At 48.3% G+C, this 12,562-nt stretch overlaps 1 protein-coding gene and 1 long non-coding RNA gene across 4 annotated transcripts in view; one reads left to right on the top strand and one right to left on the bottom strand.

Moving 5' to 3' along the window:
* The first annotated feature begins 567 nt into the window (after positions 1-567).
* The window catches only part of LOC123651886, an 82,597-nt gene continuing 70,602 nt past the window's right edge, over positions 568-12,562 (top strand). Inside the window, exon 1 of the long non-coding RNA XR_006740867.1 lies at positions 568-1,227. This is a non-coding gene — a long non-coding RNA (uncharacterized LOC123651886). The remainder of the gene's footprint in view (positions 1,228-12,562) is intronic.
* LOC118713445 (folate receptor beta) lies at positions 2,357-10,876 on the bottom strand. 3 transcript variants are annotated; one of them, XM_036428006.2, is made up of 5 exons: positions 10,720-10,876; positions 5,551-5,715; positions 3,200-3,388; positions 2,970-3,105; positions 2,357-2,831 (listed from the first exon to the last, which is right to left on the bottom strand). In XM_036428006.2, exons 2-5 carry the CDS (start codon positions 5,701-5,703, stop codon positions 2,545-2,547), a joined length of 765 nt encoding a protein of 254 aa, XP_036283899.1. In that variant the 5' UTR covers positions 5,704-5,715; positions 10,720-10,876; the 3' UTR covers positions 2,357-2,544. The 3 variants fall into 3 exon arrangements, with proteins under 3 accessions (XP_036283899.1, XP_036283900.1, XP_045433741.1); XM_036428007.2 differs by having other exon boundaries at positions 5,551-5,727; positions 10,720-10,849; XM_045577785.1 differs by having other exon boundaries at positions 10,769-10,792.

Genomic DNA, 12,562 nt, shown 5'->3' with positions numbered 1-12,562 from the left:
CGGCGGGCTCCATGGGGCTGTGCTCGGAAAGGTCCGGGCGCGGGGCCCGGCCCCGGGAGGCGCTCGGGACGGCGGCCGTGTGTGTGATTAAGGGAGGAGAGCCGAGGCTGACAGCTGTGTGCAAACTGCAGGAGCGCGGCGGCCGCCGGGCGGCTATTCTTAGCCCCCGCCCCCGCCCCGCCGCTCGCGCCAAGTCCACAAACTTGAGCCTTGGTAGGCGAGACCCCGAATGGGGAGCTCCCCACACTAGAGCCGGTCTGATCCGACACCCCCTCCCGCCTCGGGAGGGACGAGGCACCTGGAGGTCGGCGGAGGGGCGGGGCCGGAGCGGGGCCGCCCTTCCCATCCCAAAAAAAGACCTAGCCGGTGGCGCCGCCGGGAGCCGCTTCCTGCCCCGCCCCTCCGCCCCCTGCCTGGCTCCTTAAAGGCGCAGGCCTGCTGCCCGCTCCCCCTGCTGCCTACGCCTGGACGGCGGTCACCGCTGCCCCTTTAACCCGGGAGACAACGTTCATTTTGCTGAACCAGCGTCTGCGTCCGTCCCGACCAACTCCTTACTCAGTTTCAAAGACGCGCGGACTTAATCCAGCTAGGGTACAACGACTGACGTGTATTTGGAGAGCCAATTTTTTTTTTTTTAAACTTAAACTTCTAACAACGCCACTTCTTCAAAATAGACTCGCCCAGGCCGTGGTATTTTTGTGGAAGAGCCACACTCTCAAGGGGCCAAAGAGCCGCAGTTTGCCGACCACGGAGCTGCTAGAGCAAAGCCTAGCAGACGTGAAGGGGGGCTCTGTGGGACGTTCCCAACTTGATAAAATGGAGTAACTGAGAGACCCTCCCACGAATCCAACAGTGTCGCCAGGCCCCTACAGGAACCCAGTAACTTTTCCCGCCAACCTGTGCCGGACTTCTCTCCTCAGTCAGTCACCTCTCAGTATGAGGGCAGGTGAGTCTGCCAGGAGGGGGCAGCCAGGGGCGGCAGGGAGAGACCTGGACTAGGAGCATTCAGGCCTCATTCTAGTTCTATTTTGATCACCCACCTGCCTGGTGTTGTCAGACAGGCATTGGTGCCTCTCTGGGGATAACTGCAGTCTGAGTATGGAGACCCAGGAGGAAGGGGGAAGTGAGAGCCCCAGAAATCAACCAAGGCCCAGTTTCTGGGGACGGTGCAAAGACAGAACCACCACCCAGGGTAGGCATTTTTACCATTGCCAGACGGGGACAAAGGTAAGAGTTCCCATTCCTCTTCCACTCATACTTCCAGCACATAGCCTGACTGTTTACTCCCCAGGAACCGCCCAGATTGCCTTCCTCCTACACTCTCTTTCCACTGTGAGGGTCCCAAGCCCCAACTCTCTTCAGTCCACATCAACTGTGAATTTTTTTTCACCTCTGGACCCCCAATCCCTAGCTTTCTCATTGCAGACCTGAGCACAGAGACAGACAAGGCCTGAGTGAAAGGGGATAGTTATAGACAAATATAAATAATGAAGTCCTGGACCTGACTCTTACTTGGGGCTACAAGAGCAACGGGAACCCTGAGAACTATTAATGTGCAGACACTGGGCTCACATTCTTCCTAGGCAGCAGCTCCTTTATATTTCACAGCCCTGAGGGAAGGAAGGATTATATATATTTTCCCCATTTTAATGAGGAAAAAGATTGAGAGCAGTCAAGCAACTGTTTCCTTTCACAGAGTGAGTAGCTGAGCTTATGTTGGAACCCAGTTTTTATTTCTCTAATCTGAAGGAATCCAAACACCGCCCTAGCTGGTTTGGCTCAGTGGATAGAGCATTGGCCTGTGGACAGAAAGGTCCCAGGTTCAATTCCAGTTAAGGGCACATCCCGGGTTGCCAGCTCAGTCCCCAGTATGGGGTGTGCAGGAGGCAACCAATTAATGATTCTATTAATATTTCTTTCTCTACCTCTCCCTTCCTCTCTGAAGTCTCTCTCTATATATTAAAAGACAAATATACAAATCAAACGAATGCAGAACAACTGGTCACTATGATGCACACTGTCCACCAGGGGGCAGACTCTCAATGCAGGAGCAGCCCCCTGGTGGTCAGTGTGCTCCTACAGGGTAAGTGCTGTTCAGCCAGAAGCCCTGAGCCTGGTGGAAGGCTGGGGAATGCAGTGGCAGCCTCTCCCACAGCCTCCACAGCAGTCAGTCATGCCCTGAGGACTCCCAGACTGCTAGAGGGCACAGGTGCACCAGCCGGTCTGAAAGACCCCCACCCCCACCCCAGTGCACAAATTTTGTACACCAGGCCTCTAGTATGTGTGTGTATGAAAGAATCCAAAAACTATGGAATCTCTCCACTATGCATCCACAAAGTCACAACAAAAATAATTTATCAGACACAAATATGTCTATTTATTAGAACTGGCTACCAGAGGAAACCCAAGCCCCACATAAGGAACTGATTGACAGAGGGATGGGTAATGCATGGAGGCAAGCTTAGGGCTTCATTTGTGGACCTGTGCTGAGGTGTGAGCCAAAACTGAGCCTGGGCCCAGAAGCTGGGGACAGACAGAGGGGACTCAGTCAAGGAGCCAGAGTTGCAGCATCAGAGCCAGGCTGAGCAGGAGAGGCCCAATCCCATGGAGCATGGCCCTAGAAGTCATGGCCAAGGCATAGAACCTCGCCACCTCTTCATTGGGGTTGCCCTGGGCCGGCTCAAACCACATCTGGATGCAGCGGCCACTCCCTCGGCTGTACTGGCTGACCTGGTAGGAGTGACTCCAGAGGCCCTCACACAGGGCTGCAGGAGTGGGGAAGTAGGACTCGAATGTGCGGCAGACGGCCCCAGCTGGACACTTGTTAGATCCTGCAGGGGGAAAGAGGACAGACACAGACATCAGCCCTGCTTACCTGAGAGAGATTCAGGCAGTGCCAGATCCTCAAACCCCCTTTGCCCAAACCCCACCGCCATCTCCCCACCCACCCACCCCCCACCAGCCCTCACCTGAGGTCCAGTTCCAGCCCTTGTGCCAGTCACTCTTGCAAGTGTAGGAGGTACGGCAGGCTTCCCACCAGCTCTCGCAGTCCTGTTTGCACAGGGGCACGTTCAGGAAACGCTCTCTGCGCCAGCTCTGATTCACCTGAGCGGAGGTAAAAATGAAAAGGTTCCTCAGCCAGGCCTGTTGGCAGCCACAGCTTTGACTGGGGTGGGGAGTGGTGAGGGAGACCCAGTACCTCCTGGATCCAGGGCCCCAGGTTGGGGGAGCATTCATAGAGACAGGTGTCCTGGATGAAGTGGCGCTTGCAGGCGGGCTCCATCTTGCCACAGTGGTCCCAGTTGAAGTTGTACAGGAGGGAGGTGTCCTTGTGCAGCTCCTGGCTGGTGCTGGCAGAGCAGCAGGCATTCTTCCTCCATGGAGTGCACTGGGCGGAGAGGACACAGCACTCAGAACCCCCTGCCACCTCCAGCCTCTCCCCATTTGGTCTTTGCTCTCCAGCCCCAGGTAGATTGTTCTAGAAACGCTCACTGTGAGGACCTCTCTGTCCTTGGCCTTCAGGAACTCCCATCTTGAGGGACACTCCAGTGCAACAGTGTGATTAGGGAGTTGTGGGATCCTGGGAGAAACCCAATCTTGGGAGGACAAAAAACTATCATTTATACAGGCCTTAACACTTTATAAAAAGTTCTTAAATTTATCCATTAAATTTGTATTACTGAGTAGCTACTCTGTGCCAGCCACTGTTGTAGACTGAGGATAGCGGACAAGAAAACAGACAGAAATATGTGTTCATGGATCTTACATTCTGATCAGGGGAGCCACACAGTAAGACACTAAAAGGGAAAAAATGTGATATGGAAGGTTATGATCAATTATATAGGGACGTTCACAGCAGGGAATGAGTATGTGAAGAATGGGTGATAGTTGGAATTTAAAATAAGGTGGTTTGAAAAGCCTCATTGCTAGGTGACAATTTCAGTAAAGAAGGAAAGAACCCTGATCAGGTAACTAAATTAGTTAGAGCATCACCCTGATATGCCAAGGTTGTGGGTTTGAACCCAGTCAGGGCACATATAAGAATCAACTAATGAATGCATATATAAGTGAAAAAAACAGATGTTGCTTTTTCACTTCCGGTGTCTCTTCTTTCTCTCTCTAACATCAATAAATTTTTTAAAGGGGGGAGGGGAGAAAGTAAGCAATACAGTAATCTATTGTTGAATAACCATATTCTTGGCAAGTATTAAGACCTGTGTCACCTCCGAGGATAGGACGGTATCTGACACACAGAAACATTTGCTTAACAAAATAAGTGAGAAACATATTTATAACTTCCTCATCTAAACTGTATTACATCTTCCACATGAAAACATCTTAGTTTACCTGGTTTTCCAGGACAACACAAACCATTAAACGGAAGGTTGTACTATATGCTTTGTATTACTGAACTTTATCACTTGTAGAAAAAATTGTCTCCTCAATGGCAACACTGCTAGGGTATCAGACAGCATTTAAGTTGCTAATAGAGTACACTGGTATAAATCTTCATTTGAAGCTGCCCCATGCATGTGCTGTTTCACAAGCACTTCTAATGTAGCCATAGCAGAGAATTGACATATGAAATATAATTTGTTTGTTTGTTTGTTTTTAACATATTTTATTGATTTTTTACAGAGAGGAAAAGAGAGAGAGAGAGTCAGAAACATCGATGAGAGAGAATCATCAATCAGCTGCCTCCTGCACACCCCCTACTGGGGATGTGCCCGCAACCAAGGTACATGCCCCTGACCGGAATCGAACCTGGAACCCTTCAGTCCGCAGGCCGACACTCTATCCACTGAGCCAAACCGGTCTCGGCTGTTTGGTTAGTTTTTTATAAATTGCTTCCTTTTTGCTTCTCTTTTGCATTTTAGGTAATTATGATGACATTTTTTAATTAATAGATTCTAGTAGCTTTGAACTTCACTCCAGGATAGACAAGAGAGGTAAAACAATATTTTTCCTAAAAAGGAAGTATGGAAGCTAAAAGGGTTACAACCAAGTGGCATAATTTTTGATATAATGTGTGAGAGTACTGCACCTCTGCCTCGCGTCGCAGTCAGAAGAGGCTTCTCCTTTGCCCCTGGCACTCCGTGGAACAGGCACGTGGTCAAAGTAGGAAAACCACCCTCCCCCAAACCCCTGGAGGTGTCCGCCCCAGTCCTACCCCACCACGAGGGCTAGTCATGTCCAGGTCCTGTGTGTGTCCGCAGGCTCCTCTGGGCCTCAGTTTCCTCACTTGTGTCATGGGGAAAATGTCACCTGCCTCCCTCAGAGGACCTCCGGAAAAATGAGGTCATGGACAGAAAGCACATGACACCTGGTAGGTAGGTCCTCAGTAAGTGATCATTGCATGTGATTGCTGACATGGTCTCCTGTTCTGAGGAGGCCGCCCCAGAATCAGCTAAACCGCTCCCGACCTTTACCTTCTCAGCAATGATCAGAACCTGGGCTGTCGGGCCCCTCCCCTCTTCCCGCACCACCCTAAGGTCCTCTTCCCTGTCACAACCAGTGCCCTCCCCAACCGCAGCCACACTGCAGCCACACCTGGCCATGCAGCTTGTCCTCAGGGCCTGGCTTTGTCTTGTGGTGTTTGGCATCCATGCAGACGTTGAGCAGGTCTGTCCTGTCTCTGGCGCTGCACACGGAGGCTGACAGCCAGGCCAGCAGCAGCAGAGGAGACATCCGTTTCCAGGCCATGACTTTCTGTCCCTGCAGAGGAAGCTGTGGTGAGGGAGAGCGAGGCCTGAGGGGAGAGAGCCCCTGCCAGGTGCTCCCTTCACCCCCTCCTCAGTCTCCCCATCTCCACAGTGAAGGCTGGGGCCAGAGCCTGTTCCTTCAGTGCTGGGTCCTGGGGCTGCCTGAGACTGAGATAGATGAGGCTGGCAAAGGGGGCTCCCTCGCCTCATTCTTGGAGGGTTCAGAAGGGGATCTGGGGTTAGTAAGGAGACTCAGGGACAGTACCCAACTTGGAGAATAATGCTTGCACCCACATGTTCTCTCTGGATTTTACCTTTAAAAAAGTACTTAAATGGCCGAAACCGGTTTGGCTCAGTGGATAGAGCGTCAGCCTGTGGACTGAAAGGTCCTGGGTTCGATTCCGGTCAATGGCATGTACCTTGGTTGTGGGCACATCCCCAGTGGGGGGGGGGTGTGTGTGTGTGTAAGAGGCAGCTGGTCGATGTTTCTCTCTCATTGACATTTCTAACTCTCTATCCCTCTCAATTCCTCTCTGTGTAAAATCAATAATATATATATATATATATATATATATATATATATATATATATATATATTAAAGCTGTGAAAAAAATAAAAAATAAATAAATAAGTACTTAAATGGTTGTGTCCATACTTCCTAAAAAGAACCAGGAACCCACAGCACCTTATGCTGTGTTCAGCAAGTGCCCTGCCATTAGACCCTGGATCACCTGGGTTCCCATGGCAGCTTAGGAACCCCGTTTGCCTGGCGAAGGCAGTGGCCCAGTTCTGCTGAGTTCTCCACATCAGCCTGAGACTCAAGGGATGTAAACAGGACTGTGTTTGGTTTAATGATACAGAAATGGGAATGGTGTTTTTTTATATTTAAAAAAAGAAAGGTTTTAGAGAAAACAAAGATGGTGGCATAAGTATACACCTACACTGCGGCCTCTCACAACAATTTCAAAACTGCAACTGGAAGACAGAGCGGACATCGTCCAGAACTACCATAAAGCTGGCTGAGTGGAAATTCTACAACTGGAAGGAAAGAGAAAAGGACACTGAGACCCAGAGTTGCTGTGGAGGACAGAGGTGCAGAGACCTGCATGTGTGGAAAGGGCAGGCTGCTGAGTACACAGCTGGCTTACGTGTGGCACTCAGACAGGGCAGACAACAAGGGTGCGGCTAGCTGTCTCATTTGGGAGGGAAACAAAACCTCCCAACTGCACTGAAATCCAGTTCTGGGTGAGACTTTTTTTTTTTTTTTTTTTAATATATATTTTATTGATTTTTTTATAGAGAGGAAGAGAGAGAGATAGAGAGTTAGAAACATCGATGAGAGAGAGTCATCGATCAGCTGCTTCTTGCACCGCCCCTACTGGGGATGTGTCCGCAACCAAGGTACATGCCCTTGACCAGAATCGAACCTGGGACCTTTCAGTCCCCAGGCCGACGCTCTATCCACTGAGCCAAACCGGTCTCAGCTGGGTGAGACTTTTGGGTACCCAGACTCATTCAGGGAGAAACTGAGCTATCTGGCAGCAGGCAAAACTCAAGCTCAGCCTTCTCTCAGAGGTGCGTGCAGCCATTGCCTTGGGACACTGAGACACGGGCCTCACAGGGCATAGCTGACGGGAAACCAGGGCTGTCTGCTCCACCCTGAGACTCCGCCCTATCCAAGCTGAGCACAGAAGCTCTCCCAGCAGAGACATAGCTGATCCTCACAGTCAATTGGCCTGGGTCAACTCCCCACAGTGACACTAACAATAATCTACGCTTAACTACAAGACTGCACACACAGCCCACAAAGGGGCACATCAAGAGTGTCCACCTCAGGTAATGGGACGCTGAGCCCTGCTAGGCCCTGCTATGACACCTAGCACACAAAGCCACTCCATCAACTCAGGGAAGCAGGCAAAATGCAGAGACAAAGAAACATCACAAATGAAGGAAATGGAGGAAAGTAAACGACTGGATATAGAGTTTAAAACCTCGGTTATAAGGTTTTTCAAGAATTTCCTAGAAAAGGCCAATAAAATTTTTTAAAATATATATTTTATTGATATTTTACAGAGAGGAAGGGAGAGGGATAGAGAGTTAGAAACATTGATGAGAGAGAAACATTGATCAGCTACCTCCTGCACACTCCCCACTAGAGATGTGCCCGCAACCAAGGTACATGCCCTTGACTGGAATCAAATCTGGAACCCCTGAGTCTGCAGGCCAATGCTCTATCCACTGAGCCAAACCAGTTTCAGCGAGGCCGATAAATTTAATGAGACCCTCAAGGATATGAAAAAGGATCAACTAGAAATTAAGCATACACTGATTGAAATAAAAAATATTATAGCTGAAACTGGTTTTCTCAGTGAATAGAGCATCAGTCTGCGGACTGAAAGGTCCCAGGTTCAATTCCGATCAAGGGCATATAATTTGGTTGCGGGCACATCCCTGGTAGGGGATGTTTCTCTCTCATCGATGTTTCTAGTTCTCTATCCCTCTCCCTTTCTCTCTGTGAAAAATCAATAAAATATATTTTAAAAATAAAATATATATTATAAAGAGATATAAAAAACAGACTAGAGGATTGAAAGAACCAAATCAAAGATTTGGAATACAAAGAAGCAAAAAGACTCAACCAGAAAAGCAAAAAGAAAAAGGAATCCAAAAAGTTGAAGATAGTGTAAGAAGCTCTGGGACAACTTCAGCGTACCAACATCAGAATTATGGGGATGCCAGAAGAAGAGAGAGAGCAAGATACTGAAAACATATTTGAAGAAATAGTGACAGAAAACTTCCCCCATCTGGTGAAAGAAATAGACTTACAAGTCCAGGAAGCACACAGAACTCCAAACAAAAGGAACCAAAGAAACCACAACAAGACATGTCATAATTAAAATGCCAAGAGCACGCTGAGACCGGTTTGGCTCAATGGATAGAGCGTCGGCTTGGGGACTGAGGGGTCCCGGGTTCGATTCCGGTCAAGGGCATGTACCTTGGTTGCGGGCACATCCCCACTATGGGGTGTGCAAGAGGCAGCCGGTCGATGACTCTCTCTCTCATCGATGATTCTAGCTCTCTATCTCTCTCCCTTCCTCTCTGTACAAAATCAATAAAATATATTTAAAAAAAAATGCCAAGAGCAAAAGACAAAGAGAGAATATTAAAAGCAGCAAGTGGACATGTGCCCTAACCAGAATCATTCAACCCCCTCTTGGTGCATGGGATCATGGGATGATGCCCAACCAACTGAGCCACACCAGCCAGGGCAAGAGTGGTGGCTTTCAAACAGTTAATTACCTACAAGGGAGCACCCATACTATTGTCAGCTGATTTCTCAACAGAAACTATGCAGGCCAGATAGGAATGGCAAGAAATATTCAAAGTGACGAATAGCAAGAAACTACAACCAAGATTACTCTACCCAGCAAAGATATCATTCAGAATTGAAGGTCAAATAAAGTGCTTCACATATAAGAAAAAGCTAAAGGAGTTCATCACTGCCAAACCAGAATTATATGAAATGCTGAAAGGTATTCTTTAAGAAGAAGAAGAAGAAGAAGAAGAAGAAGAAGAAGAAGAAGAAGAAGGAGGAGGAGGAGGAGGAGAAGAAGAAGAAGAAGAAAAGGTAAAGATAAAAATTATGAACAACAAATACATATCTATCAACAAGTGAATCTAAAAACCAAGGGAATAAAAAAAATTAATGAACAGTATTAACTGGTGAATATAATAGAATCAGTAGCATAGAAAGGGAGTGGACTGACAGTTCTTGGGGGAAAAGGGCAGTGGGGGGTGCGGGAAGAGACTGGACAAAAAGCGTATACCTATGGATGAGGACAGTAGGGGGGAGGTAAGGGCAGGGGGTGGGTTAGGAACCTGGTGGAAGGGAGCTATGGAAGGAAAAAAGGAACAATTGTAATAAACTGAACAATAAAGACTTATTAAATTAAAAAAATATATAGGACCTTCTGCTGGGAAAAAAAAAAACATTTTGTTCTGACTGGTTTGGCTCAGTGGATGGAGCATTGGCCTGTGGCTGTAGGGTCCCAGGTTTGATGCAGGTCAGAGGCATGTGCCTTGATTGCAGGAACATCTCCGGTAGAGGGTGTGCAGGAGGCTGCTGGTGGATGTTTCTCTCTCATCAATGTTTCTAACTCTATCCCTCTCCCTTCCTCTCTGTAAAAAAACAAAAAATCAATAAAATATATGTTTAAAAAAAAAGTTTTTATTGATCGTTAGAAAGAGGAAGGGTTGGGGAGAGAGAGAAACATCAATCTGCTGCCTCCTGCACAATCCCTACTGGGGATCCATCCCACAACCCGGGCATGTGCCCTGACCAGAATCATTCAACCCCCTCTTGGTGCATGGGATGATGCCCAACCACTGAGCCACACCAGCCAGGGCAAGAGTGGTGGCTTTCAAACAGATTTGCTCCCTCAGACTTCTTCCTTCCCTATTTCCTGAAAGCCTTTCCTCCCTCCACCCCACTGTGACTCTGGCCCCTCAGCTCTCTCATGCCCCAGATCGCCACCTGACTCCTCAGAAAACAAATGCAGAGACCCTTGGACTGACCAGAGGACAACAGAAAGTCTCCCGTGTTAGAGGAGCCTGCCCGACAGGCACTGAGGGGCACGGGCGGCGCCTGGAAAAAGTGACAGCCCCTGTCTGTCCATGACTGCCTGTCACCCCACCCACCCCCTCCCTTTACAGATCCGTTTCCTTGGGCTTAGTCGCTGAAGCACTAAGAGTTGATAATGAAGACCCATTCCTCTCCCTCACCATTCCCTCATGCAGTTGATCAACAAGCCTCGGCAAGCATCCCTCCAAAACCTTTGCAGAATTCCCTTCCCCTGGCTCTGTTTGGGGTCAGTTCTCTCCTCCAATTTCTTCCCCTTCAAGTCATCTTTCCACAGGAGCCAGGGGGATCTTTCTAAAGACATGCCCTTCCCCTACCCACAGACCCACCAAGTCCCCCAGTGCCTCTGTCACCCTTCCCTTCTGAGGGCATCTTGCCTGAGCCTCGTTTGCTGCTGGGAGCACACACTGCTGTGTCTGGACTGACCTCTCTCAGGGCTGGCCACAGCTCCAGAACCCTCGATTCCCCAGTGGTCTCTGTCCTCAGGGCAGGATGACTGCAAGAGCTCTGAATGTGCTTATGCAGAAAGTACCCTGAGGTTAACAATGTCTACGTCTACTTCCTTTCCAGACCTCACTGCATTCCAAGTCCTTAGTCTGTCAAGTTAGCCAATTTTATGTGATTTCAGCTCTTTAGTTGTTAATTTCCTCATTCCAGGATCCACGCATTCAACATTCATGATAATAGCAGTATTTTCCAAACTTTTGACATATGTGTACCCGTACCCCTTCTATAATTTTCGTAACGCTGAGTACCCCTCGTACTCATGAGAACGTAGAATTAGGCGCAGCTAAGCACGGTGCAATGCATATCCCCAAACTCCGGTGCAATGCGTACCCCCACCAAACTCTTCCCGTACCTCTTGGGGGTATGCGTACCACACTTTGGGAAACACTGATATAGAGTAACACTCTCCTCCTCAGGGAATCTGATTTTTTGTACCTTTTTGTTAAAAACGGATTTTTTTTCTACTTCAGAGAGGAAGGAAAAGGGAGAGGGAGATAGAATCATCAAAGGGCTGCCTCTTGCACGCCTCCCACTGGGGGTAATGCCTGAAACCCAGGCATGTGCCCTTGAACAGAAGCAAACTGGGACCCTTCAGTCCACAGGCCAACACTCTTAGCCACTGAGCCAAAATGGCTAGGGCAGGAATCTGATTTTTTAGATTCCCCAACTGCTTGTTAGGATAAAGCTAACTTGAGAGGAATTAGGCAAGGAGGGGAAAACACAGGCTTTAGGGTCAGGCCTTGAAACCCAGTAAGGGTTCCATTCCTCGCACAACCTTGGTTAACTTACTGAGCTTTTGCTGGCTCATAGGAAAATTGTTGAGAATTTAACTGGAAAAGTCTGACACATACCAAGCAGGCTTAAATGACAACTCTCATGTTAATTTGTTAGCAGTGAAGTAGACAAAGGTAGAAGCTGAGGTACAGAAGTCTAGGTGTGAGGTGTTCTCTCTTTTCCGCATTCAGCACAGAAAAGGAATGGTCCGGTGGAGGAGCTGGGGAGAAAGGAAGGAAGGAAGGAAGGAAGGAAGGAAGGAAGGAGGGAAGGAAGGAAGGGAGGGAGGGAGGGAGGAGGGAGGGAGGGGGGAGGGAGGGAGGGGGGAGGGAGGGAGGGAGGAGGAGGGGAGAGAGAGAGAGAGAGAGAGAGAGAGAGAGAGAGAGAGAGAGAGAAAGAAAGAAAGAAAGAAAGAAAGAAAGAAAGAAAGAAAGAAAGAAAGAAAGAAAGAAAAAATGCAGAAATAGAACCAAGCTGGATGCCATCCTCTCTGATGGAGAGGCAAGGACTCTGAGCCCAAGCAGTGCATTTATTTTATACCCCCAAATACCTTGAAGTATCACCAAAACTTAGGATCAAAGGAGCTTATTTGCATTCTTGAGTAAGCCCTAGCATTGCTGGTGCTAGAGTGGATTTACATATCAAAGTTACAAATCCTCAACACCTGGACAAAGGTAAAAGCCAGTACTGGTAATATTTTCCTCCTTCTTGCGGAATGTGTATCCAAGATGGGGCTCTGCCAGTCAGCTCAGACTCAGCTGACAACAACTAAAGAAATGCCCATGTGCCTTCCCAGGTGCTGTCTATATCTAGGGACACAGAGAAAAGTTGTATCAGATCTGATCAAATATAATATCTCACCAGATAACATTTCTTTAAATATAATTAAGGAATGTTTATAATCTTTTAAAAAATATGGTGGAATACATAGTATATAAA

The sequence above is a fragment of the Pipistrellus kuhlii genome, unplaced genomic scaffold (genome assembly GCF_014108245.1).
Source record: "Pipistrellus kuhlii isolate mPipKuh1 unplaced genomic scaffold, mPipKuh1.p scaffold_m20_p_9, whole genome shotgun sequence".
NCBI classification, from domain to species: Eukaryota; Metazoa; Chordata; class Mammalia; order Chiroptera; family Vespertilionidae; genus Pipistrellus; species Pipistrellus kuhlii.
The sequence above is the reverse complement of the archived record's forward strand: the minus strand, read 5'-3'. Positions and strand labels throughout refer to the sequence as shown.

Excerpts from the sequence above, each read along its gene's own strand:
- LOC118713445 (XM_036428006.2), bottom strand. The coding sequence starts at position 5,703 with ATGGCCTGGAAACGGATGTCTCCTCTGCTGCTGCTGGCCTGGCTGTCA. Across the intron at positions 3,389-5,550 it reads AGGACAAGCTGCATGGCCAG|TGCACTCCATGGAGGAAGAA; the intron begins GTGTGGCTGCAG and ends CTCTCCGCCCAG. Across the intron at positions 3,106-3,199 it reads TGGGGCCCTGGATCCAGGAG|GTGAATCAGAGCTGGCGCAG; the intron begins GTACTGGGTCTC and ends ACCTCCGCTCAG.